Here is a 26,753-nt window from a genome sequence, read left to right as displayed (position 1 = left end):
CCGTTGCCAGCAGGAGGCAGCCTCCAGCCCTGCTGAGGCCCCTCCTAACCCCCTGCTGTCCCCAAATTGTTCCACATCAAGGGGAAAGGAAGAGCCTTAAAGCCATGTCTTTTGCCCCTTCCTTCATCCTCCTTTGGCTCCTTTGAGCAAGATGGCTAAGCCTATGGATGTAATCTCTGTGATTTCAAAGAGAACTTTGCCTGAGGGCCTCTCTCTGAGGGAGACCTTAGTTGCTTGGTTATGTTGGTAGAAAGAGTAAGTACAGGTTCTCTACCAGAACACTATAGGAACATCGATATTGTCCTGAAACATTACTCAAATTAGTATGTACCTGTTATATTAAATAGTATTTTTGTTTTCTTTTTTTAGACTTGATGACTTTTCTTTTGAGTAAGTAACTTTTCACACTTCCAGCCCACTCTTCTCTATCTGTCCAAACACCCAAGCAATAGGCTGCCGCGTAGACCCTTCAAAGGCACGTTTTGTTCTGTTTGAGCCAACTGCGTGGAATCTTATCCAAATGTCCACTGAAGGGGTTTTCTTTTGTTTAATGAGGGAAAATCTCCAAGGAGGTGTCTCCCCTACAGCAGATGTCCTTTCTGCTGAAGTTCACAGGTCGAATTTGGGGAGCACAGTGGCTGAAGGTCAGATGCCCACTAGGAGGTGCTATGATTAATATGTAAGTGATCCCAGACGGTTGAGCGAGCAGACACCCAGGGGATGGAAAGTGGGTGTGAGTACGGAGAGGGCGTTCTTCTGCAGCAGTCCCTCCTAGCAGGGAGGCCAGGAGACGCTCTCCACGGACCCTTGTCTTAGGCAAGTGCTTATGGAGTCACTGGTGCCTTCTCAGACCTCTACTATCTCAGCCTGTGGTTTCCAACCTTGTCCCCACCTGAGACCTCCAGGTTTCCCTCATGCTGCACCCTGTTTGCAAATCTGCGATTCATGGAGACCCCATTATGCACCCCATAATCTTAATGAGCTAAAGTCTGATGTGTCAGGCGGAGCTCTCTTTACCTGGGATGATCATCTTGGTCCCAACGACAACATAGGAGTCTAGACCAAAAGGGGAAGGGGAGTTTTTGTTTTCCCCTGTGGCTTGAACGATTTCTTCTGAGCTTGAGGAATAGCCAGAGAAACTCCCTGCCTGTGAGGAAATCAAGGGCTCCTGGTTGGGAACCACTGTTCTAGAATGCCCACAAATGTGATTCAGGGCTCCTGGGAAAGTTGATTTTTGCCCTTGAGACTACATTGTTTGAAGGGCCACATCCCTCTGTTCATAATAGAATACAAGAAAAAGAGAGGCCCAGGTGGCCATCAGTGCCCTCTTGGTAAACTTGGGGGCTGGAGAAAGGGTGTGAGCTCACGCAGGGGGATTTGGAACTCTTTCCTTGGAGGATTTCCATCTGTTTTCTACTGAACCACAAGGTGCCATGAAACTTGGATCTCTGGAGTCTGAAAGGGAGGTAGATCCCTGCTGGTGACCCCAGGATCCTCAGCCCCACTCTTGCCCTATATCCCAGCTCCTCGGGCCTGGGGGTTCCCCATCTCGCTAAGAACCAGAACATTGGGTAGCAGTGCCTTTGAAAAGCTGCCTCAGTGCTTCTTTGTGGGTACCTTGGTTTCCCCCTTCTCACCTCACCACCCGCAAATATATATGCACACATATATTTGAGGCTGGATAGGTTTTGCAAATGAACAAACTCCATTTATCCAGAACGATGAGGGGAATGAGGTAGTATAGTTATTTGGATACTCTGATTAATGAAGAATTTCCATAAATGCTATGTATTGCCGATGTTCAAAATATGATGTAAAATATGTTAACATGCAGACTCTTCTGAGACCATATATAAACCAGTCCTTGGTGTATAGTAGGTTCAAGTTGTCTTTGTTTGACTCTCCTAGGTCAATAATCAACAGTATGGCTATTTGAGCTTTCTGATTATTTAGTTTCTGGATAAATGAGAGCCCTCGGTATTGTAAGAAGCTGTTTTGTATGTCTTGATTAACAAATAGTCACATTCTCTCTTATTTTTTTCAGAGAAAGCATGGACACGGACAAAGATGACCCTCATGGAAGGTACCGTGAACCTAGTCACGAACTTCATCCTTATAGCCATTTTCTTTGCATAATTACACGTTGCGTTACTTGGTGTAGGTTTTACCCATCTCCTCGATTGGTGATAAGCAAGGAGGCTGTGAGCCCGGCAGCTTAAGATGGTCTCCCTGGCCCCCGGCCCCCAGAGTGGCTAACCTCCAAGAGCCCTTGTGTGCTGAGAGAGATGACCGGGACTAACAGGGAAATGAATTTAACTGGGAAGAAAATAGAGATATATAACCTTGCCAGTCCCAGGGATTGTGTTTTATCTTTTGCTTTTTTCCCCTCCCCCCCACTCCAGGTTAGAATACACAGAGCACCAAGGAAGGATCAAAAATGCAAGGTAGGGGCACCTGGGTGGCTCAGTCAGTTAAGCATCCAACTCTTGTTTTCAGCTCAGGTCATGATCTCATGGTTTGTGGGTTCAAGCCCCATATTGGACTCTATGCTATCAGCTGCTTGGGATTTTGTCTCCCTCTCTCTCTGCTCCTCCCCTGCCTGCACATGCATGCTTTCTNTTTTTCAGAGAAAGCATGGACACGGACAAAGATGACCCTCATGGAAGGTACCGTGAACCTAGTCACGAACTTCATCCTTATAGCCATTTTCTTTGCATAATTACACGTTGCGTTACTTGGTGTAGGTTTTACCCATCTCCTCGATTGGTGATAAGCAAGGAGGCTGTGAGCCCGGCAGCTTAAGATGGTCTCCCTGGCCCCCGGCCCCCAGAGTGGCTAACCTCCAAGAGCCCTTGTGTGCTGAGAGAGATGACCGGGACTAACAGGGAAATGAATTTAACTGGGAAGAAAATAGAGATATATAACCTTGCCAGTCCCAGGGATTGTGTTTTATCTTTTGCTTTTTTCCCCTCCCCCCCACTCCAGGTTAGAATACACAGAGCACCAAGGAAGGATCAAAAATGCAAGGTAGGGGCACCTGGGTGGCTCAGTCAGTTAAGCATCCAACTCTTGTTTTCAGCTCAGGTCATGATCTCATGGTTTGTGGGTTCAAGCCCCATATTGGACTCTATGCTATCAGCTGCTTGGGATTTTGTCTCCCTCTCTCTCTGCTCCTCCCCTGCCTGCACATGCATGCTTTCTCTCTCTCTCTCTCTCTCTCTCTCTCTCTCTCTCTCAGAATAAAAATACACTTAAAAAAAATCATTAAAAACAAGGTAGACCCTCATTCTATCTATAAACTGTCCTGGTTCTGGGCACTCCGAGTACAGCTGAGGCTGTGTGTGTGGTCCCTGTCGGTCTAAGCATCCTTTTGGGGATGAGGCAGAGGGTTGGGGCCTTGGCTTGATGTGGCCACCTGCCCTCTCCCTCTCCGTACCTCACTCCTGGCTATCAAAGCACGATTAACGTGAAGGGGACTTTGGAAGTAGCAGAAAGTCCATCAAGGCTGAAGCTTTTCCTCCGCTGTCTTGAGCAGGTTGCCTTTTCCTGACTCGAGGGCCTTCTAGAAGACACCTGACTCAGTGACTCTGTTGTTGGGCCTTGCCCCTCAGAGCGGCCGTCTTGTACTGCAAGGCCAGACATGGGAGCTGCCTGCTCCCTCGAGTAGGTTCTCTAAGTCGGTCCTTCGTGCCTCCAGCCGTGCTTGCTGACCCCATCCACGCGGGCCCTCCCCACTCCTGCCGCTATCTCCAGGGCCATCCGAGCCTGTGTCTTGACACAGAGCCAGAGCTACAGAGCTCTACTCACCCGAAACCTGTAGCTTTCCCCTCTCAGCCCAGACTTGGTGGGCAGTCCCACTTGGTGGCCTGTTGCTCTGCCGGCGAACTACATTTCCACTGCTGATGCCCTCCATGGGAGACAGTCCCAAAGCACAGGGGCAGGCCAGTCAGGGAGAGCAAGTGTGCCTGTGAACGCGCCCTCCTGCCATGGCGGGTAGCAACTCCTGGGAGGTAGGAGTGTGACATTCTTCAGAGGAAGCTCCTAGGACAGATGTAGCATCTGCTGTATCCTGGTGGGATCATGGTTGACCCATGGCGTCTAGAGATGGCATTAGTTGCCTGGTGACTCAATCAGTGAGTCTCTGCCAGGCCGCACAGCGGGCTCTTCACAGACCTCAGAGATCACCCAGGACCGCGGGACGCCCCCCCCAGTGGCTGTGAGGGATGCTGTGCTCTTTGCACCCTCCACCTCCCTTCTCTTTCCTTCCACACCCATCTAAAAATCCAACTTTACAGAGGCTAAGAGGAAAAGAAATGAGAAATAATACAGTTTACTCTGAGGAGACCATTTTTGTAACATTTCTTTTTTGACTCTAAGTGTGAGCTAAGCATGAAAGATAAGAATACTGACCTGGCAGTGAAGCCACTTTTTTGGTGACTTTCGTAGAAAAGTCTAGTTCAAACCTCTGTACAAATTCTAAAGGTGCCCAGTCAGGCAAAAGTCAAAAGCAATTCTAACTTGTTTTTGTCATTGTTTCCTTGAGGCTTTGTTTTCATTTTCTAGAAATCTTTCTTTTCCTATCGTTCAGGGAAGCTCACAGCCAGATTGAAAAGAGGCGTCGGGATAAAATGAACAGTTTCATTGACGAATTGGCGTCTCTGGTACCCACGTGCAATGCCATGTCCAGGAAATTAGACAAGCTCACTGTGCTAAGGATGGCTGTTCAGCACATGAAAACATTACGAGGTGAGACCTGGGGCTTTATTCTTTGTCTTTGCCCACAAATGTTAGCACCCTGGCCTAGGATGTTCCCAAGTCCCCAGCACCATGTCGATCGTTGGCCAATGTGTAACCTTGAGTAGTAGGCCTATAATTTCCAGCAATAGACATGATGGGTAGAGACCATGTTCTGTGCCTGTGTCTGTTTGTATACGTGATAACCAGACTACATGTGTGTGCCTGGACCTCACCCACGCAATGTGACACAGAAAAGTCTGCTTCTGTTTTTAAGAGGAAAACTCATCATGGCTCCTCTAAAGAGTGAGTCACTGGTTGATGGTTTTTGCTGCCTCTTACTGTCAGGGATGAGCACTGATGAGATTTTCATGTTCCTGGAATTTTCCCAAGCTAGATAGACTCTTTATGAGGGAGGCAGAATTTTTCTTCTTTTCTGAATGTGGAGTGGGTGAGCAAACAGAGGCAGAAACGTAGAAGGGACTTATCCAACCCCTAGGAGGAATCTGCAGTGTATCAGGCACTTCCGTGAATGTTCTTCCTGGCATTTTCCAGAGCCAGTCTTGGACTGAGGAAATTGGAAAGCGGGTGCTTAGTCAGACCTGTGACCCGCGTGGTAAAAGAATGGAGTCTTTATGTTTCCACAAAGCCACCAGAAATAAGAAGTGGTCGGTTTCGTCAGACTTCTGAGCATTATTCAGACATGTTCACATTATGTCCTGTGCTGTGCGAATGGCCTCTAAAACTTCCTAGTAGTGAAGATGATAGAGATTCGATTCCTATAAGCTAATTTTCGTTCAAGTGGAAGGAAACGAGTGACCAAAGTCGAGTTATCATAAAACACAGGGATGTGGCTCTAGGTGCCTTGTTAGTCGATCTGAAAGTCACAGTCTCCCTTCTTCCCCACAGTACTTTGAATTGTTCTGGGTCTTTTCTACTTTATTCCTTCGCTGTTCTAACCACTCGGCATATTCCAGGTGATTCGCTGCTGGCATCGTTCTGTAAGGTGCCAATTGGCAGCCTTTTAAGCGTCTTGTCCCCCTTCTGTGGTAGAGGAGCCCACGTTGCTCACTGAAGGAGTGCCAAGCTCCGTTAACGGCACCCTGATGGAAGAAGAACTCCCACTAGATGCCTTCTACAGTGTATTTACTTACTTGGGGCCTGGCAGCCTGGATGATTTCCCAGGAACGCTTGGAGTGTGGCATTGAGGGACTGCTAGACAAGCCATTTAATGTAGTTCCTGGGAGGGGGGATCCCTCCCGGGAGCCTCTGCGCGTTGGCTTCTAGAGCTGCCTTCTCCCTCCAAAAACAGGTTTTTACTTCCTGTTACCTCTTGGCTCCCCTACAGTGAGCAGAGCAAACTCGTTAGGTCCCCTGTGGGCAACAGTGTTGTCTTTTCAGTGGGTTCTGTCCGAAGCCTCCTCTAGCCCTGTGTCTGCTGAGGAAACAGAAGACAAAATTGCAGTCCCGGGTGGTCAGGACTTGGCCACATCCAGAAGGCTGGAGGCAGTGACGTGGAACGAGACACATTACCTGAATAGAAAGCGTACCAACTCTTTCTCTCTGTTTCTCCCTCAGGTGCCACCAATCCATACACAGAAGCAAACTACAAACCAACTTTTCTGTCAGATGATGAATTGAAACACCTCATTCTCAGGGTATGTTGCGATGAGGAGATTGTTTTATCCACACTTAACTTTTACAGTTTCAGAGCGAGGTACCCATCTGTGGGAGTTGGATGTCTAAACACTGCACCTTTTGAAGCCCACTTCATCTCTACCTGTCTGTCTGGACAGTCTTCACATTCCTTCCCTGGGGTCTTCCTCCTCCCCTTCCATTCTTGCTTAGGCAAAGCTGGAAGGCCCGGGCTACTGTGCCTCAGAGGAGGCAGAGTTTTGTGAAAAATCGGTGGTTAAGCATCCCATTCCTGCATGAAGGTTTTAGACAGGGACAGAGCCTGATGACAAGGGAGAATTTCCCTTCTCCTCACTTAACCGCTAGCACAGATATCCGCATACATCTTTACACCAAACCCCATCAAAGCAACAGAGCCTCTAGAGACTTCTCTGCTCAGAGAGAAGGAGAAACGGGGGAGGTGAGCCTTTCCCCTCTTGACTGAAGTGCTTGCTTCGTCTTTCTCATCTCTGTGGAGAGGCCATTGAGGTGGTAGCGTGCAGAATTAGGTCTGCCTCTGGCTGGAGTAAGAGCCACTTGGAAACTGAAGAGAAAGAAACTGGATTCAGAAACCTGTCCTCTTGCAAACTGTAAAAAGGAAACTAGAAGAATATCCTGCCTGTCCTCCCCTCAGCCAGGGTGGGCCTTGCTTGATAAGCCCCGCCGGCATCTGGGCACCTTCCTTTGAACAGACATTTGCCAAGTCCTGGGCTGCAGGCTACTCCGTCATCGCCGTCATTTCCGGTTCTGCCTGGCTCGCGGCCCTCTGTACGTCTGGTCTGTGTGCTCACTCGGGCGCTCTCTGTCCGTCCCTTCCAGACAGCTTGTCTTCATTGGAAAGCTTTCAGCTGCAAGGAACAGAGGACCTAAGGAACAAACAGGGTTTCCTTTCTCAAATGGAGCTGGTCCTGGGGTAGGACCATGAGGGGCTGGTGCGGTGGTGCGATGAGGGCCGACGGAACAGGCTCTTCCTTCTTCTCAGACAGCCCTGCTGCACCAGCGTACAGCTCGTTTCCTCAGTGCAGCCACACTAGCCGGAAACCAGAGGTGGGACAGGGGCTGGGCCAGCCGTCCCTCCTGTCAGGAAAGGATATGCCTTCCTGGAACTTCAGAGTATACGTCGGCTTCCCCAGGAGGTGTTCCCCGATCACCTCGAGCTGTGGGCCAAGGATTTATGTTTGTCCCGCCTCCGTAGCCGAGGCTGGCAAAAGAGCAGGGGGTTGGGAGTTGGCCCGCCACCAGCACGGGCCACACACGCTTTCCACAACCACATCGCTTTGCTACATGTGCCTCTAGAGGTTGCTATTCCGACCCGGCACAGAACTTGAGCTGCCATCTGGTCGGCCTAGGGTTGAGTGGGCCTGGTGCCACCCTAGGAGGGCCACTCTCTGGGCAGCTGTCCTGCTGTCCCTCCCCCTCCCATGCACAGGTTCTTGTTCGGCCGGGCCTTCATCCTCTAGAGGGGCACTGGGTTCTTTTGAACTTCTCTTTGATGTCTATCAAAATCTAGCCGATGGTCCTGCATTGCAGTGTATTGTCAGTGATCCTTTGAAGCCTCTCGTGACCTGTGGATCTGCTAGGCCTGCCTTCTGTGTCTTTCACACACGAACACACATATTTCGGGGGCTTCGTTTTATATGCGCGGCACCGTTCTAGGTAAATCCAAGTCCACAGTAAGCCCGTTAGGTGGGAGCCGGCGCATCCTCGCAAGTTCAGAGTGGCCCTTTGGCTACCAGCCTCAAGGCACGGATACTCAGACACAGCTCTGCCCGCCCCTGCCCATCCTTCTTCATGAAGATGTCCTTGTTCTCGTGGGGGGGGGAGGGTAGGGACTTACTGAATCACAACGTAAACTATGTCTGCCGCATCTCTGGAACAACCACCAGGGCTGGCTTTGTGGGTGTGCAACCTATGCAGCCACATGCAGCCTGGCTCTTGGCTTCATGCTCTGCTGTTGGCCTCTGGAAGGCCCTCATTTTGAACAAGACTGCATTTCCAGTCTGTACTGGGTCACATGAATTATGTGGCTGGCCCTGATTGCCATACTCCCAATTTGCTGTTTTTAAGGGGAAAAAAAAAATATATGGGTACATATAAATTTGTGTTTGTTCTGAACACCTATATATAAAATACCTATATAAAATATAGGAAGTTCCTGTTCTATAGAACACGTTTATATACTTTTCTATATTTTATATAATATATATAAGCTTTTATAATGATAAACACTTAACAATTTTCTCTCAAGTTTTCTAAATTTCCTCTCCAATGCCTGCATTATCAGGGTGTGGGACAAAGATTTCAGTGCTACTTAAGCTAAATTCTTCATCCTGGGCTTGCCTTTCCTGCACCTCTGTGCCCCACAGTGACAGTGGCGATCTGTGTTCCTGCTGGAACCTTCCTCCCTCCCTGGCACACGTCCGCAGCTATGAAGTATCGCCTAATGCCTGCCCCTTCCCGGTGCCCAGGGTCCAGGAATGTGCTTCAACAGAAGGCAGGGGTGCTCAGATCGTGTTTGCAACGTTTGGCAGCGGAAAGTGGACTTGTGCTTTTGTTGACCGAAGCAGCTCCGACCAACTGCTTTCTTTGTTTAGAGCTTCTAGAACGTCCTCAGTGAAGAGTGTGTCAGAGAGCAGTCAGCCTGATTCATTTCTGTTGTCTGGATGCTTTACCTCTCCGTGTTTTGAAAACCAGGCAGACCCACCAGGGCTTCTGTGTCCCTTGTAACTGACACTGTCCTCCCCCCGAGAGTGAGCCTGCCCTCGTCCTCGAGTGGCCTTCTGTCTCTGCTCATTTCCCACCATCCCCTGGGCCCCGGTTCCTTCACCTGGTGGTGATGTGAAGGAGCCAGCACGTTGTGAGCCTCCGCTACACTGGCTATTCCCCGCCGACTGTGCCCAGCATCCCCTCCAGGATGTCACAGTGCTCCTCTTCCCAGGCCCCTGCTGTGGCCCCTCACTTCATCAGTGAAAAGCCTCAAAGCGCTCCTCTTGCTAGGTGTGCGATTGGCTGCCAGGGAAGGCGAAGTTAGTAAAACCCTGTTTTCTGACAGAATGAGGCTTCCAGCAGATGGTGCTTGGAAAAGCTCGTCCTCCCCATGGTCCTCCCCTTCCCCGGCGCCAGCGCAGAGGCCTAGCTTAGGAAAAGCTCGCCCGCAGCTCCCCTGTGGCTGAGCGGCCTCCTTCATTCTCAGCAGCCATGACTTGGCCCCTTCTGCTGCGTCCCTGCACAGGTGCTTGCGCCGTATTGTCCCCCGCACATGAGTTCATTTCCAAGTTCTTTGAGTTTAGTTACATCCTCAAAGGCCCTTCTGTGGAAAAGGGACTGGAATTTCTCTAGAGTTCGCCAAAGAACAGACCAGGGACTAGGGAACAAAGCAGGATGTGGAATCGGAACTGTAGGGGTGAGCACAGGCCTTGTGCCAAGCACCCTCCCCAGCGCTGGGAGGGCCCGGCTGGTGGTCCAGCTGCAGACTTGTGGGCGGGATGCATGTGCACACACGCTGCAGAGCCTAAGCTCTGGGACACTGTGGCTGTGGTATTTATCCACTTCACTGCCTCGGTACCTGCCTTCCTTGGGACTTCAGATTTTTACCTGTATTTAAAGTGAAGAAGAGGTAACAAAACAGTGTAAACAGAAGCTTTGGCTTTGCTTTCTTGTCTCATAATAAGCAGCCGGGCCTGGGTGGAGAAACGATCTCCTAGAGCAGCAGTTCTGTGTGCATGAGAATCCTGGGGGGGGGCGTGGGGGGGGTGACAGCAATGCTAGTGACCCCGCCCTGCCCCGGGCTGGCAGCATAACAAACCGCCTGCGCTCCAGATGTTGGGAGAGCGCTCTGTAAACTGGAGTGTTCAAGTTGAGGACAGATGGTGGCCGGGATGCTGGAGACAGGATTTTGATCTGAAACTTTCCTTCCAATCTCAGAGTCTGTGATTCTACACAGACCGTTATAATTAAAGCAATAAAATATGACTTGGCCGGACCTTCATAGGCTCCAAGGAGAATTCTTAAAGTGTTGAAGAAATGACTTCAGCTGGACTGTCCCATGTAATCATTAGATGAGCTATGTCTGACTTGGAGAGAATTTTACTCTTTTTTAAGGCCTTGGTTTTAAGCCTCCTGTGTTCAGGACACTTGGGAAACTGGTTAGTGGACTCAGTTCTGTGCCTTGGATGCGTACAAAACAAATCCTTATTTGCTATCAGAGTGATGACAAATCGTGTTTCCTAAAGTGTGATAAATTGATTATCCATTTCTCCTGATTAGGCAGCAGATGGATTTTTGTTTGTCGTAGGATGTGACCGAGGGAAGATACTCTTTGTCTCAGAGTCTGTCTTCAAGATCCTCAACTACAGCCAGGTATTGCTCCGGGTTCTGTAGGTGGCGGGCAGCCTCACCGCAGCCAGAGAGGTCGCCCCACTGGCCAGAATGATTATGATGTACAAGTCATGTAACCCCTACACCCAAGGCTTCTTCCAGAAAATTCTTAATATCTTTAAAAAAAAATTTTTTTTTAATGTTTATTTTTGAGAGAAAGAGCAAGCGCGCATGAGCAGGGGCAGGGGCAGAGAGAGGGGGAGACACAGAATCTGAAGCAGCCTCCAGGCTCTGAGCTGTCAGCACAGAGCCCGACGTGGGGCTCAAACCCAGGAACCGTGAGATCATGACCTGAGCCAACTGAGCCACCAAGGCACTCCTAGAAGATTCTTAATTTCTTAATGGAGAAATGTATTTAAATGTAGAGAAAGCTTTTGGTATTTCCATGTTTCCCTCACTGGAAGGTTTGATGCTGATCTCTGCAGCAGCTTTATGCTTTATTGCTACCAAATGAACATCCCACAGCTAAAGCAGGCACTGGGCAGGGGAGGGGCTGTCTGACCAGGAAAGGCAGATAATCTAATACCGGAGAACACACAATGGAGTCCACCCACACTGTGTGTGTGATGATGTGTCCCTTTTTAGTTCTGTTGAACCTTGGCTTCCCCTAAAAGAAAATGATTGTAATGACCCCTACCTTTATAGGATCAAATAAGATAAACACTCATGAAAGCTTCTAGAGCAGCACTTTTCACCTATTCTTGTCCCTAGAGTGTTTATTCCCCCCTCCCGTTCATGTTTCCACCCACTCAGTCACACGCTGGAGTTTGCACTGGAAGTTGAGAAGGCAGAAGAATTGAAGAATCAAAATAACACTTACATAAATTAGAAATTAATGTGAGTTTCAAGTCCCCAGAGTGTCTTGCTCTTCTTGGTCTCAGTAAAGTCATGAAGGGAGTTTGTATCGTCTCCACTAAGGATGAGGCTGGCGGCACATGTCATACCGCTTGTTACAGAACAGAAAGGCTTACTAGACTAGAATTAGCACCCACGTCCTGTGTTCCTGGACGGGCATTTGTGGGCATCAGAAATAAATACAGGGGAACGCGTTCAGCTGAAAGATTCCTGCCTTGGAGGAGCATGAGCTATTTATATGATTCTCCTCTCCTCTGTTATCAAAACCAAACCCCCCATGCCTCATTCCCTGTGTCTAACCTAGGCAAAGCGATTGGTCATGTGTACGTGCTCACAGTTGACATATTTGAAATTCTCATGTGTAGAAATACAGAATAAAGGCAACGCGCTGGTTGGGGAAGTTCTGCTCTGTGTGCTGCTGACTTGTTGCTTTAACGCTTCCTCCCTGCAGAATGATCTGATCGGTCAGAGTTTGTTTGACTACTTGCACCCTAAAGATATCGCCAAAGTGAAGGAGCAGCTCTCCTCCTCAGACACAGCACCCCGGGAGCGGCTCATAGATGCAAAAAGTGAGTACAGGGGATGCTGCGGCTGTTTCCTGGGGCCGCTCGAACCTCTGGGCGGAGAGAGCGGCACGCGCCCCATGGTCTCAGCCCCTGACCCCCCACTGCCCTCTATTGGGGTCACAGGCGCCGTCTGTGGCTAAGTGCAGTTATCTGCATTCCTTCGTGTTTGGCTTGGTTTGGTTGCGCGTACATAAAAAAGAAAACTCCATGTCCAAATTCACCAAGAGGAACAACAGCTACTGTGATTCTTTATGATTTTCAGTCTTCCTTTTCCCCCCAGAATCTAGAAGTTCCCAGTTGTATGCTCCAGAGTTTAAAGGGCTCACACCCGTGTGATTTGTTCCCCCCAAAAACATCACCTCTGTTTATCTGAGTTATGCATCTCTGCAGCCTCATTAAGATAAAACTTGAAATATAAATAGGAAGTTTCTTTGACCAAAGTGGTTCTTCATTAGTTGGCTCCCCCTCTTGGCTCCTTCTTGTATCAGTGGAACCACCTCTCACATTCTCTCCCAGTTTCTCCCCCCACACCCTTCCCGGGCCTCTGGTGTGAGGCCCACCTGGTAGCTCTCCTCCCGTCAGCCCCGTGGGAGGCCGAGGACTCCAGCAGTTAAGAGTGTGGAGTCTGGAGTCCCAGTGCCAGGCTCACTTCCTGGTTCCACCATTTCCCAGCTGTGTGACCTTGAGCAAGTTACTTCACCTCTCTGTGCCTCAGCTTCCTTATCTGCAAAATAGTACCTGTTTCATTGGGACGTTGTGAGGGTTAAATACACAAACATGCGTAAATCCTGCGGGGCAGTTCCTGGCACGTAGCAGGCACGGTGTCCGTGTGTGATATCGTGGGCCCGAGCCGTCGGGCCCCACTGCTGTCCTGCTTCTGCAAGCTCCATATCCGTCCCCGGGGGAAACCACTCCAGAGAAATCTCCTTTAAAGCATCCTTCACTTTGGAGGCAGCCTTCTTCCTAAGAGTTCAGCGCAGCTCCTGCCACCTGTTGCCTGTTACAGTCTGGCCCTGGCCGTGTTTTGAGTGACGTGGGGAGAAAAAGGCGATGGTGTCTGGTCCTTGCCTTTAAGGCTCCTACCATATAGTCAGGACGCCGAGGAGAGAGACGGCACCCTGCAGAATAGGTACCGCCGTGGAAGGAGTAGCAGTCCTGAAGAACAGATGATTCACTCTCATGTGGGCGCGAGGACAGGCGGCACCCAGTAGGTGATGACCGAGGTGGGTTTGAAAGGATGAGTTACTGTGTGCCAGGTGAGGAGAGCAGCAGGGCAGGGCAGACGATTTCTGGACAGATAGAGATGTGCAGCTCCTGCCGTGTGGCTGTTGCAAAACGAGCAGGGGCGGGGCAGGCCAGGCTGTGCGCATTCGGAGATCACGCGGTGCTGTGGCCGGTGGGGGGTGGGGGCAGATGCAGGAGGAGCCCTGGCGGTCCCCCCTCTGGTGGGTGCTCCCCTCCTCCGGTGGGCGCTCCCCCCTCTGGTGGGTGCTCATCTGCCCCGTTCGCAGTCTGCAGACACGTAGCCAGTGTTCACGGCAGGATCGAGGCCCTGCTCCCCGGGCAGAGACCAGTCTAGTTGGTGTAGGGCAGCACGGGCCAGTGGGGACATGGCAGAAACCACACGCAAGAGCCACACATGTGATTTTAAATTTTCTAGCAGCCACGTTAAAGACAGAGCAAAAGCAAATGTAAAATTGATCTGAGCTACATTTTATTTAACCCAGTAAATCAAAATGAGGCCTTTTGCCTCTTTTATTTCATATGGTCTTTGAACTTGTGTGTCCGTTCGCACTTCAAGTCCACCTCCGCTCAGCACAGCCACTTCCCGCGTGTGCAGTAGCCAGGTCTAGAACGGGGGCGGGAACCTACTGAGGGACCACCCAGGGGCCTCTGGCACATAGCCAGCTTGAGACTGAGGCAATTCCTTCCCATTCCAGTGTCCAGATCTTCCCCANTGCTCCCCGGGCAGAGACCAGTCTAGTTGGTGTAGGGCAGCACGGGCCAGTGGGGACATGGCAGAAACCACACGCAAGAGCCACACATGTGATTTTAAATTTTCTAGCAGCCACGTTAAAGACAGAGCAAAAGCAAATGTAAAATTGATCTGAGCTACATTTTATTTAACCCAGTAAATCAAAATGAGGCCTTTTGCCTCTTTTATTTCATATGGTCTTTGAACTTGTGTGTCCGTTCGCACTTCAAGTCCACCTCCGCTCAGCACAGCCACTTCCCGCGTGTGCAGTAGCCAGGTCTAGAACGGGGGCGGGAACCTACTGAGGGACCACCCAGGGGCCTCTGGCAGATAGCCAGCTTGAGACTTTGAGGCAATTCCTTCCCATTCCAGTGTCCAGATCTTCCTCGTCCTTCCAGTGCCAGCCCGGGCTCCCTCTGAAAACACACTGCCTCTGCCACGCATGTGGCGCTAATCCTGCGTCACCTGGTATTAGTCATCTTTCCCCGGGAAACTTGGATTTCCCTTCTCAGCCATAAGCTCCTGCTGGACGGGAGCCCCGTGCTAGATTTTTGTCCCCAGAGCACCTAGTCCCCTTGTCCAGTGGCTGCATTCTGGGGCATCTGGAAACCTTTCCGGTTGACACGCGCTTAGCCATATTGCGTCTGTAAGGCCTACACTGTCCTGAGGAATGGTACTCTCCCGTCATCTAAAACAGTGAGGCAGGAAAGAAGAGGCTTTCTTCAAGGTCACACTCCCCCTCATGACAGACAGTACTACTCTCAGTTTATCACATTTTGTGTATTGATTTGCAGCTGGACTTCCAGTTAAAACAGATATAACCCCCGGGCCATCTCGATTATGTTCTGGAGCACGGCGTTCTTTCTTCTGTAGGATGAAGTGTAACAGGCCTTCAGTAAAGGTCGAAGACAAGGATTTCCCCTCTACCTGCTCAAAGAAAAAAGGTAACCAGATTCACTACTCTAAGATCCCAGTACAGCTGAGGCTGGCTTTCTGCTCGGAGCGCTGAGCAGGGCGTGGGTCCAGTGCCCAGCAGATGCCAGGACAGCAGCCAGTATGGCCATGATCCCCCCGCTACGGTGTAGGGCCGCTGGGGAGCAGGGAAGATTGGAAGCCCCTGATGGGGGTCGTGATGAGAGATTCGTGGGAGAGCTTCCGTTGTTCAAATTCTGCTTGTTCTGATGTGGTTGAGAAAAAATTCTCTGAGCCACAATCCCAGCTGCTTCCTGAGCACCCCACCATTCCACCAAAATCACTGGCTGAATTCACCAGCCACCTTCATGTTGCTAAACACGGTGGATGCTTCCTTCTTCTTCCACCTTCAAGTATTTTCTCCCCTTTCTTCTCGTCTCCCCCATCCTCTACCATTCTAGGCCCTCCTCCTAGTCCCCTGCACTGGCTCCTCTTCTGTCCTGAGCCACTTTTCTCTCTGCACTTGTTCTGTAGGTAATGTCCTCCATTCCTTTAGCCTGCAGTGCTACTTAGGTGTCAGTGACTTCTGAGTTTCTATTTCTAGCCCAGGTTTTTAGTTCGAGCTCCAGATCCACAGATTAACTTCTTAAATCTACCTGCTCAGGTAGCTCAAGGGCATCTCAAACCTGATCTGTGTAAACATGACCGTGTGAGCCTCCCCTGATGTAAGTGGCACCACCACCATCTAGTTGCACGTACTAGAAGCTGGAAGGGGGGCACCCTCAGCAGGGTTCACTCCCTCCCCCCATTTGGTCGGTTACAAAGTCCTGCCACAATGAATTCCTTCTGCAGAAGTTCTCTCAAGTGTATCTACCTCCCTGTTTACCGTACCACTCAGATCCTGGCCACCCTACGCTCTCACCGTGTCCAGTGAAGTAGGCTCCTCCTGCTTTCCATCTCTCCACACAACAGCCCAAAGGATCTTTTTTATTTATTTAATTTTTTTTTTTATTTTTGAGAGAGCATCAGCAGGGAAGGGGCAGAGAGAGAGGGAGACAGGATCCGAAGCAGACTCCAGGCCCAGAGCTGTTGACACAGAGCCCGACATGGGGCTTGAACTCCCAAACTGTGAGATCATAACCTGAGCTGAAGTCAGATGCTCAACCGACTGAGCCACCCAGGTGGCCCCAGAATGATCTTTGGAAAGCNCCAAAGGATCTTTTTTATTTATTTAATTTTTTTTTTTATTTTTGAGAGAGCATCAGCAGGGAAGGGGCAGAGAGAGAGGGAGACAGGATCCGAAGTAGACTCCAGGCCCAGAGCTGTTGACACAGAGCCCGACATGGGGCTTGAACTCCCAAACTGTGAGATCATAACCTGAGCTGAAGTCAGATGCTCAACCGACTGAGCCACCCAGGTGCCCCCAGAATGATCTTTGGAAAGGAAGTCTTTGTATCAGTTTCCTGTTTAAAACTGGTCAGGGTTGCCTGCTGCTCTTGAAGAAAAGTTGAGCGTCCCAAAATGACCACGCCCCCTCCATCCCTGCCAGCACCCCCTGTGTTCAGCTCTGCCAACTCCCTTCCGATGCCTCACCCCAGTCTCTCCTTGCTGGCCTGCGCTGGCGCTGGCCCCTCCGATTGGAAGGCCTCCCCATCCACACCGGTGTCCACACCAGCGTCCACACCGGCTCCTTTCAGTGCGCTAGCTCAGCTTGTCCTTTTGAACTGCGCATCAGCGCCTGCCACTCACTCCTCAGGCCACCTTATGTCTTCCTGGTGCCCCTGCAGATTTTCTTTCTAGCATGTTCTTGCAGTTGCACCTGTGTACTTACTGGTATAGTTATTTGTGTGAAGTCTGTCTCCCCCACTGGACTATAAACTCCGTGATGGCGTGTCTGATTGGTTTTCCAGCTTCCTGGTAACTAGCACAGACCTGATGCTTGGGAAACACCCCAGAAGGATTTGTGGATTGTTGAAATTCACAGGTGTCCCGCACTCCGTGTGTCCTAACGTGAAACCCTTCTCCCTCTTCTCTAAAACATGCTCTGTATTCTCTCTTCCCTGACTCCGTGAATTGCACAAGCAGCCGTTCCATCCAAAAATGTTGGAGTCCTCTTCATTCTCTTTCATACCAAATGTTTTGATATTCACAGCAAATCTCAGCAGTTCTCAGAAACGCCTCCTGCATCCCTTCCCCGCCTCCTCACTGCAGAACCGGAGTACGGCGCCCCTCATCTCCCGCCACACGCTGTCTTCCTCCTGGTTCTTCGTCTATTCCAATTGACCTGTCGCTCTGCTTCTCGGGTATCCCAAGCACGATTTGCTTTTGCTGTTTCCCCACTTACATACGTTTAGAAGCTCTCCACTTCCCGTCCGATAAACACAGGTGTTAGCAAATAGTCCAAGGCCCCAAAAATCTGCACCAACTTGCCTCTCCAGCTGTGTCTGCAGCACCTCCCTTCCCCTTCAACCACACGGAGCTCTCTGCTGTCCCTTGTACAGGATGCACCTCTGTGCTTGGTACATTCTCAGCCTCCACACCTTCTGGTCCCTTGGCCAGTGCTCATCCTTCTTGATCCACCTCCTGCGTTGTTCTCCCAGGCAGCTCTCCTCTCCCCAGGTAGACTTAGATGCCTCTTCCTTGGTGTATGGCACGGCCGTGGTACAACCGGCCCTGCTCGGCATATATGACACCGGATGATAGTCGCCTATCTCTGTGTCGTCCTCTGTCACTAGATTCTCACTTCTGGGGAGTAAAGCTCTGTGTAGTTTTTCTGACTCCCTTCCTGTATCCCAGCCCGCCCAGGGCTGCCTGTGCCTGCACGCACAGCACTGCGCTGACACTGACCGCAGACTTTGCTTTCCAGCAGATCGAAAGAGCTTCTGCACCATCCACAGCACAGGGTATCTGAAGAGCTGGCCGCCCACAAAGATGGGGCTGGACGAAGACAGTGAGCCAGACAACGAGGGCTGTAATCTCAGCTGCCTTGTCGCAATCGGACGACTACATTCTCACGTGGTTCCACAGCCAGTGAACGGGGAAATCAGGGTGAAGTCTATGGAATATGTGTCTCGGCATGCAATAGACGGGAAGTTTGTTTTTGTAGACCAGCGGTAAGAGTCTGTGTATTACCCTTGAACAAGAATAGTACAAGATTTTCAGCTCTGTGTGAAGCAGGGACTAGGCCATCAGTTGGCTTTCCTGAGGGTAAAGAGAGAGGGAAATGATGGGGATCTCTGCTAAAAAATGAGACCTCTCGGAGTATCATCATAAATACGGAGACTTTCCCTTTAACGTTCTTGGCATGTGGACATGGTGAAGTAGAGTGGTTTGATGTCCAAGGCCAGAAGAGAAATAGTAGGTGTAGCCTACTGAGTGTATGCACTGCTCCTAGGCCACTACTGAGATTGGAGGTCTGGAACGTGAGACTTGGAAAAGACCATCTAATCCTCAGCTGTCTGATGCAGTAGTCCTTGGCTATGATGATCTCATGGCTGTTCAAGGTTTAATTTCATCAAAATTAAGTTAAAAATTCCTCACGCCTAATGGAACTAGAGTGTTATGCTAAGTGAAATAAGGCAGAGAAAGGCAAATATCTATGATTTTACTCGTGTGGAATTTAAGAAACAAAACAGATGAACATAGGGGAAGGGGAGGAAAAAATAAAATAAAAACAGAGGGGAGGCAAACCACAAGAGCCTCTTCCTACAGAGAACAAACTGAGGGTTGCTGGAGGGGAGATGGGTGGGGGATGGGCTAGATGGGTGATGGGCATTAAGGAGGGCACTTGTTGGGACGGGCACTGAGGATTATATGTAAGTGATGAGTCACTGGGTTCCACTCCAGAAACTAATATTCCACTGTATGTTAACTAACTTGCAGTAAAAATTAAAAAAAATTAAAAAAAAGTAAAAACAATTTCCTCTGGCTTAGTAGCCATATTTTAGCTACAGGACGGTAATGGCGCAGATCTAGAACATTCCCACTGCAGGAAGCTCTGTTGGCAACACTGATCAAGTCCAGTCTTATTTTTCGTGAGTGAGGAACTGGGGCCCAGCCTAAAGACTGGCTGCCTCCAGTTCACAGCTTAGTGGTAGCAGACCTGAGCTAAGAACCCAGATGGAGTGTTTTCCACTGCTCTCCGCTGCCTCCTTGACAATATTCACAAGCCAGTACTTTTTGTAGCCATCAGAAATAGTCACTATGTGTTAGAAAGGGACACCACCACTTTTCAAGGTCCTTATGGCCCCCGTTGCTGGAGCTTCNGGGGGAGGAAGTAGTAAAATGGAAGTTTGCACTGGGGTTTAGATTTCCTACCACATTTTTATCCGACTAGTTACCATTTTTAAGCCTCCTTTCTTGGGACAATGACCCCTTTGAAAGGCTTCTTGACTTTCTTTCCCTCTGTTTTTATAGCATTGGTTCTATTCAGTGCACCGAAAAAATACATCCACGTAGTAAGCCCTCTGAAAATCCAGCCAGCTTTAACCCTTGTTCTTATCGGCTATAGTGTGGTTGGGGTTCATCCGCTGCAGAGAAGCTGTTAATTGTCTGAATCAGTTTTTCTTCTAAATTCTAGGGCAACAGCTATTTTGGCATATTTACCACAAGAACTTCTAGGCACATCGTGTTATGAATATTTTCACCAAGATGACATAGGACATCTTGCAGAATGTCATAGGCAAGGTAAGCTGGGCTGTACAAAAGCCTGAAGTTACAGGCGTCCCCCTGCTTCGGCACTAGTCCACATAAGCGTTCCAGAGAAATCTGCCCCCAGTGATGTCAGGCAGCCTAAGAATCTTCAGACCAAAACCTCTCTGAGGAGAAGATGTTCTCAGGCCCTATTTGTCTCCTTACAGAGAACCCACTGACAGCCTAGCACTTTTCTGTACATAGGACAGTGCAATTTCTGGAAAGCCTCTCTTGCCCAGAGGATTTACATGGACCCTGTAAGGATTTAGTAGGGCTCCAACGGATCTGATTCTGTTTTCTGTAAAGTCCTGCAGCGCCTCCTGTATTTTCCTCTTGCCTTACGGCCCTGCCTCATGTTAGCCTCCTGAGAGAGGAACCGGTATTGACCCCTTCCTTCACTGTCCACCAGACCCTGTCCATTCACCTCAGATGTGCATTTCCAAAGAGGCCCCGTGTTGCAGCTCCCCCGCCACGGCCCCAGCTCGGGCCTCGTGCCTACCTGACCATCGTGACAGACACCCAGGCCGCTTCCTGCTCCCTTAGGCCCCCAGTCCACCTCCCGTCTTTCAGTTAGCCCGTTTACGCCCTGGATACCGTCACGCCCTTGCTTAAACCTCCTGCCTTTAGACTCAAGGCCAAATACCTTAGACAGGCACTCAAGCCCCGCCCACTCCTGACCCTGTCCCACCTCCTCACCTTCACGCCCCACCCCTGCCTGCAGAGAGAAAACTCCTCATTCCCTGCCACTCCTCAGGCACTGCTGGGTTACTCTGCCCTCCATCTCTTCCCCTGCATAGCTGCGTCTCACTCCTGTCCTGAGGGTGGGGGTCCCATCCTGTCTCCCCTTCTGTCTCCAGTGCCTGACACACAAAAGAGGCTTGTTTGTTACATAAGAGTGAAATCTGAATAGGTGAGTGACCTCCCTGGATTCAGCTGTCCTAAAAATGCTGTGCTGTCCTCTGGCTTGATGATGGGGAAAGAATACGGGCCCTTTGGCCAGGGCCTTCTCATTGGTGGTTCACTTCATAGCTGATTCCGCTCAGAGGTCTGTAATGCAGTCAGCTATTCCCCGGAGCCTCCATTTCAACACTGGAAAACAGCAAGAAATTCACAAATGAGATCGAAAGGCTCTGAATCAAGCCCACAGAAACAGCCTGTTCTCTGAGTGCCAGCTCCCCTGGCTTATTAAAGGGTGAGGGCCCTGGAGCCTGCGTGCACTTAGGATTTGGTTAGTTTAATACCTGGGTGTGAGCAAGCACTATTCATGGTTTCTTTGCATTTTCAGTTTTACAGACGAGAGAAAAGATCACGACTAATTGCTATAAGTTTAAAATCAAAGATGGTTCTTTCATCACACTGCGGAGTCGATGGTTCAGTTTCATGAACCCTTGGACCAAGGAAGTAGAATACATCGTCTCAACCAACACTGTCGTTTTGTAAGTGTTTTTCCTACATTAGAAGCTCCCTCGCTTCAGAGATAAATGCTGTGGGCTCCTTCCCTGGGAAAGGGGGTGCAGGCGACGGCCTGCATCACATCCTTCCCTGCTACCTTGTTAACATCCTGTGAAGCCTTGGGATCGGCAGAAGCCGGACTTCTTTGTTAACAACACGCATCAGTGCGTATACTGTGCCGGCCCCTGGCTTGTGGGGTTGCTCCAGGAAACAGCACCGTTTCCTTCCCAATAAAGCAGTTAGCTTTCGAATCCTGAAGGCCCTGCCCACGGGGCAGCCACTGGAACTGCCGTGGAGGGAAGGGTAGACAAACAGGTGCCAGCTCATACCAGCCTTGGTGGAGGATGGGTGGGGTATGCATGCCCACCAGGCTGGTAGCCGGAGCCCTGGTGGCTGGAGTGTGGCCTCAAAGGCTGCCCCCGCCAGGTGAGGAGGGTAGGACCTCTTCCTTGGCAAGGACTGCTCCCCACAGCTCTTTCCCCACGGTGTCCCCACCTGCGGCTAGAGCTGAGTGAGGTGCTGGGGCCGGGTGCCCTGCAGACTGGCAAGAGAGGAGGCCTTGTAGCTACGGTGGTGGGCTGCCCCAGTCACCGTCTCTGCCGGACCGTGTCCCGCACACACTAGGAAGGCCCAGGCAGCCGGCGAGGGCAGAGGCCGGGATGATGGCCCTTGTGTTCGCAAACAGCGAGGAGACCTGCTGAGCCACTCAGACCCTTCATTTTCTGGCCTGTCCAGGTCCACAGTGGACACTGGACACGTTGGCCAAGGTGAAAGGTGCACGGTTGTGAGCGGGCCTGACTCATGTTTCCTTATTGCTGGGATGTTCACAGAGCCAACGTCCTGGAAGGCGGGGACCCAACCTTCCCACAGCTCACAGCGTCCCCCCACAGCATGGACAGCATGCTGCCCTCTGGAGAAGGTAACTATGTCCGGCAGGGGCATCGGGGCTTGCCCACCAGAAGCCGCTTGTGGCTGGCAGACCATCCCCCCGAGTATTCGGTGTCCCCAGCTACCATACTTTATGGAACAAGGGCGGCCTCAAGGGGGTGAGCACTAAGGAGGTGGTCACCTCGTTTTCTGTGCTGAGCCTGGAAAAGCGGGAGCTTATTTTGCCTTTCTTGAGGCTGCCTGCACCCTGGACGCCCTTGAAATAGCAAAGCCCTTGCTCCTCTTGTGCTTTCCTCTGTGTTGCCTGAAGTGCTTTTTTTTGACTGGCTCCTGTGGTGGGAGGAGGGCGTTGTCAGCACTGGGGTGTGCGCCATACCCAGCGGGGCAAGCCCCCGGGCTTGGCCCCGGCCTCTGCACTTGACTTCTCCGTCCACGGGACCACCTCTGCTCGCATGGCTGCCTTCAGTCCCCACCTCCATCAGTGACTCCTATATCCGGTGTGTCTCCGGGCCTCTAGGTCTGTCTCTCCAGCTGCCTCCTGGCCAGAGCCACCTGGTCTCAAAGGCACCTGACATTCAGCATCTCCGGACCGATTCCCTGCACTCCCTCATCTGGCTGGGTCAGCCGGACCCCTTGACCCCTCCTCCTTCCCCATTACATCTGAACACGAAGTCCTGTCCCTTCTACCTTAGACTTCTCCATCGCCCTCCCATCCGGCGCCTGGATTATTGCAGATAACTTTCTTACCCTCGTCTCACTACCTGCCCCCCACCGACCCCCTTCCTCCACTAGAGATCATTCTCCGTGCAGGGGACTTTCCAATAACCCGCTCTAAGTGCCCTTTCTGCGTCAAGCCCTTTGGCACTCCTTGTCGTCCGTGGATACTGTGCTACATGGCATCCGAGCCCTTTCACAATCTGATCGGTACCTGCCTCCAGTTTCATCTGCCACGCCTTTATCCTCACTCATGACGAATTCCTCAGAGTCATGTCCCAAGTGCTGTCCTGCCTCAGTGGTCTTGCACATATCAGTTGCTGTGCGTGGAATGCCTTCCCCTCCTTTCCTGTCTGCCAAGCTCATTTGTATTCCTTTCTCAGAACTTGGCTCAGACTTAAACTTCTCCAGGAAGCTGCACCTGGCCCTGGATGAGTTGAGTGCCTTGTGTTTCCCCACCAGACTTCCCACACTTTATTCCAGCCGCTGTTCATCGTGCCTGTCTCCCTGTTAGACTGTGAGCTCCTTGAGGGCGGAGATGCTGACTTACCTCTGTGACACTGGCTTGCAGTACAGTGGTCGTCAGGAAACAGACGCTGAGTGCCTAGGGGGGATTAGATGCTTCGCTCTGGCCTCTGATCCTGGAAGCAAACTTGAGCCTTCTCATGCTGGAATGTCTCTTCCTGACAAGCTATGGCCCTGCCGTCCCCTAGGGCATAACCCTAAGGTTGAACTTTCACGTGGATCATGAGATGAACTGGGTTTAACTCGTAACAGCATTTCTTCCTCGGTTCCCCTTTCCCACTCTCAGATTCCTTTGTTGTAGGTGGCCCGAAGAGGACCCACCCCACTGTTCCAGGGATTCCAGGGGGAACCAGGGCTGGGGCAGGCAAAATCGGTCGAATGATTGCTGAAGAAATCATGGAGATCCACAGGCAAGTAATACCTTCTAGTTGCCCCCTTAAACCGGTGGTTCTTAATCCAGGGCCTTTCACCCCCCAAAGGATGGTTTGTAGTATCTGGAGACCCTTTGGGTTGCCGTAATGGGGTAGGATGTTGCTGCTGCACATAGAATGGATAGAGACCAGGGATGCAGCTTGCTAAACTCCTGCACGACATGGGACCGCCTTCCTCCCCATCTACCCCCACCCCCAACAAAGAATTTTCCAGTCCGCAATGTCACTAGTGCCGAGATTGACAAATCGTGCCTTAAAGAAGCAAAACCCAAACAGGCCAGAGTTCAAGGAAATGTTCCTACTACTTCGTATTAGGATTCAAGGAGCTAGTGCGGACAGGTGCACATGGACCTTACGGGACTACGGGCGAGTGCTGAAGCCGGTGACCTGCGCCTCAACAAAACATCAGCTGCTGCTTGTGGAAGCTGCCTAGCTTTCGTAATAGAGACCAGGCATTTCAGTTAGTAATAGAGGCTCTCTTGAGAGGGCTTCCTTTCCATGTGAAAGAGAGGAGGAGGAGTTTACCTGGGTTCGAGTTCTGGGCCCCTACTGGGCTGTGCTTAAGAGATGCACTTCTTGGTGTCTGTTGAGCTACGCCATACAAGGGGACAGTAACTATCTCTCAAAGATTGCCCTAGGAGCGGGAGAGATCCTGGGGAAGATCCTACAACAGAAACTGACAATAGTGTGTGCTCAGACACTGTTAATTAAATCTAAGTCTGTTAAGAGTAGTGATTAAGAAGGAAGCAGTTTTAAGTTCATCTGAATTTGGGGAATCAAGAGGGTAGTAACCGGGTCCTTCGGAATGCACACTTAATGGAACATAGTAGGGGAAGAGAAAAATGATTCCCTGCTGCCACAGATTGATTCTCAGGAGAACTGAAAACTGGTCTTGTTTTCTCATTAGCCAGAGGAGGCTCTTATCCCGGGGAGTAGGACAGTTCTGTTGCAGCCCTCTGTGACTGATGGATACAGTGCCTTGAGTCTACTTCAGAAAGATGTGGGGCATTGCGCAGTGATAATCAGATTCTTACCAGCCACAATGATGATGCTTGGAACCATCCAAGAACAGTATAAAACAGTCCTTGACCTCAAGGATCTTATAAGAAGTCTATTTGCTTTATGACTTCCGAAAAAAGGGAGAGTACATGAACTGAAGCAGGGAAGGGAGAGTGCTAAGAATCCTAATAAATAATGCTAAGAAGTTTAGACTGGGAAAAAAAATCGTAAGACCCCATTCGTTGTAGGATGCTGAGCAGATGTCCAAAATGTTGTGCTAATAAGCATTATGGAAGTTGGACTGGAATAGGAAGAGCTGAAGGGGAGCATGCTTAATAACCCAGGAATGAGGCCTGTCTCTCAGTGACGATACTGTCCCCAAGAAAAATCAGTAATTTAAGGACTAGATATTGAAGATGAAATAAGTAACAATGAAAAGCAATTCCAAGATGGGGAACCCAGGAAAACAGTGGTTTTATAGACAATAGTAAGTAGAGGAAGGTGGGAGACGTTCAGTGATTTTTTAGTAAGCAATTAGTACCCATCTGTGGGTTCTCAGAGTGCGTGGTATGTAGTTGTAACCTACCTTTGAGGAGCTTATGATCCAGGAGAGAGAAAGCTTATTCACTCCCCACTCTACACAACAGGGCAACACAGGCCAATTGCCAGAAGACTACCAGGCAGTGGAGGGAGGGGTACTTGGGTAGACCAGAAGCTGCATTCATCCACGTAGATGCTGAGTGCCTGGTGGTCACACAGCTGCCCCCGTATCATACACCAGCTTCACCGCTAGGCCACGGCTTCCTTTCCTGAGGTCTTCAGCCTGACAACACATATATGTGGATTTACATATAAAATGAGACTCATTTTTCATCACCTGTTGCTTTAGAAGGCGTGGGGACAGCTGCTGCTGCTGCTCCTGCTACTACTGCAAGGCTACTTTCTTCCCAGGTGTGGCTGAACCACCCTGGCACATTCCATTTCCTAAGAATATTCACTAGATTAAAAAATGTTTGTAGAGAAAAGGATGAATCACTTGCTGTGGGTTCTAGTTCATGTGTCAAAGACAGAAGTTGAACTTCTAAAATCCCCTCCAGCTCGGAGATCTGGATATTGTAAGAAATGAAGCTGGCCACTTCCTTGAAACTCAGCAACCTGAAATCCAAACCCTAATCCAAGGGCTTTGTCGGTGAGATGCTAGACTCAGGGTCTGCATTCTAGATCAGGTGCCTGTGGGATAAATACAGCTTCTCGCCTGTTATTGTATATATAATTTTTTAAACGTTTCTCTGTGAGAGAGCTTGTGGGTACACGCACGAGTGAGGGAGGAGCAGAGAGAGGAGGAGAGAAAATACCAAGTAGGCTCCGTCCACACCGTCAGCACAGAGCCCTACGTGGGGCTTGAGCTCACAATCATGAGATCATGACCGGAGTCGAAATCAAGAGCCAGATACTTAACTGACTGAGCCACCCAGGCGCCCTAAGTAGAATTTTATTGGAACACAGCTACACTCATTCATTTCCATATGGTCTATGGTTGCTTTCAAGCTACAATGGCAGAACTGAATAATTGTGACCAAGACCATATGTCCTACAGAGCCTAGAATAGTTACTGTTTGATCCCTTATAGGAAAGTTTGCCAGTGCCTATTCTCGGTCTTCATCCTCCTCCCCCCCACCCCTCACACACCACTGAAGAAAAGGAAAGGCAGTATAACTAACTCCTCTTTTCTCTGACAGAATAAGAGGGTCATCGCCTTCCAGTTGTGGCTCCAGCCCATTAAATATCACAAGTACACCTCCTCCTGACGCCTCTTCTCCAGGAGGCAAGAAGGTAAGGCTGATGACTCTCAGACTAAGGCCCTGCTCACTCTGGAGAGCCTCTTGCCCAGGTTGAAACACTGGGGGTGGGAGTAAATAATTAGCAGTCATGGTTGCTGAAACAAGTTGGACCCTCTTT

At 50.3% G+C, this 26,753-nt stretch overlaps 1 protein-coding gene across 7 annotated transcripts in view; it reads left to right on the top strand.

Moving 5' to 3' along the window:
• Positions 1 to 26,753, top strand: part of BMAL1 (basic helix-loop-helix ARNT like 1) — a 70,894-nt gene that overhangs the window by 39,330 nt on the left and 4,811 nt on the right. Inside the window, exons 5-18 of one of the 7 annotated variants that reach the window (XM_077761169.1) lie at positions 370 to 390; positions 2,045 to 2,083; positions 2,403 to 2,444; positions 4,589 to 4,746; positions 6,313 to 6,392; positions 10,675 to 10,767; positions 12,092 to 12,209; positions 14,976 to 15,125; positions 17,960 to 18,206; positions 19,673 to 19,779; positions 21,071 to 21,221; positions 22,068 to 22,156; positions 23,666 to 23,774; positions 26,534 to 26,627. In XM_077761169.1, coding sequence (XP_077617295.1) covers positions 370 to 390; positions 2,045 to 2,083; positions 2,403 to 2,444; positions 4,589 to 4,746; positions 6,313 to 6,392; positions 10,675 to 10,767; positions 12,092 to 12,209; positions 14,976 to 15,125; positions 17,960 to 18,206; positions 19,673 to 19,779; positions 21,071 to 21,221; positions 22,068 to 22,156; positions 23,666 to 23,774; positions 26,534 to 26,627 — 1,498 coding nt within the window. Of the gene's footprint in view, positions 1 to 369; positions 391 to 590; positions 680 to 2,044; positions 2,084 to 2,402; positions 2,445 to 2,633; positions 2,667 to 2,989; positions 3,028 to 4,588; positions 4,747 to 6,312; positions 6,393 to 10,674; positions 10,768 to 12,091; positions 12,210 to 14,975; positions 15,126 to 17,959; positions 18,207 to 19,672; positions 19,780 to 21,070; positions 21,222 to 22,067; positions 22,157 to 23,665; positions 23,775 to 26,533; positions 26,628 to 26,753 lie in introns of those variants that run through there. The other 6 variants (XM_077761171.1, XM_077761170.1, XM_077761166.1 and 3 more) reach the window with 6 other exon arrangements.

The sequence above is a fragment of the Crocuta crocuta genome, unplaced genomic scaffold (genome assembly GCF_008692635.1).
Source record: "Crocuta crocuta isolate KB4526 unplaced genomic scaffold, BGI_CrCroc_1.0 scaffold233, whole genome shotgun sequence".
Classification (NCBI taxonomy): Eukaryota; Metazoa; Chordata; class Mammalia; order Carnivora; family Hyaenidae; genus Crocuta; species Crocuta crocuta.
This window is presented reverse-complemented; position numbering and strand designations above follow the sequence as displayed.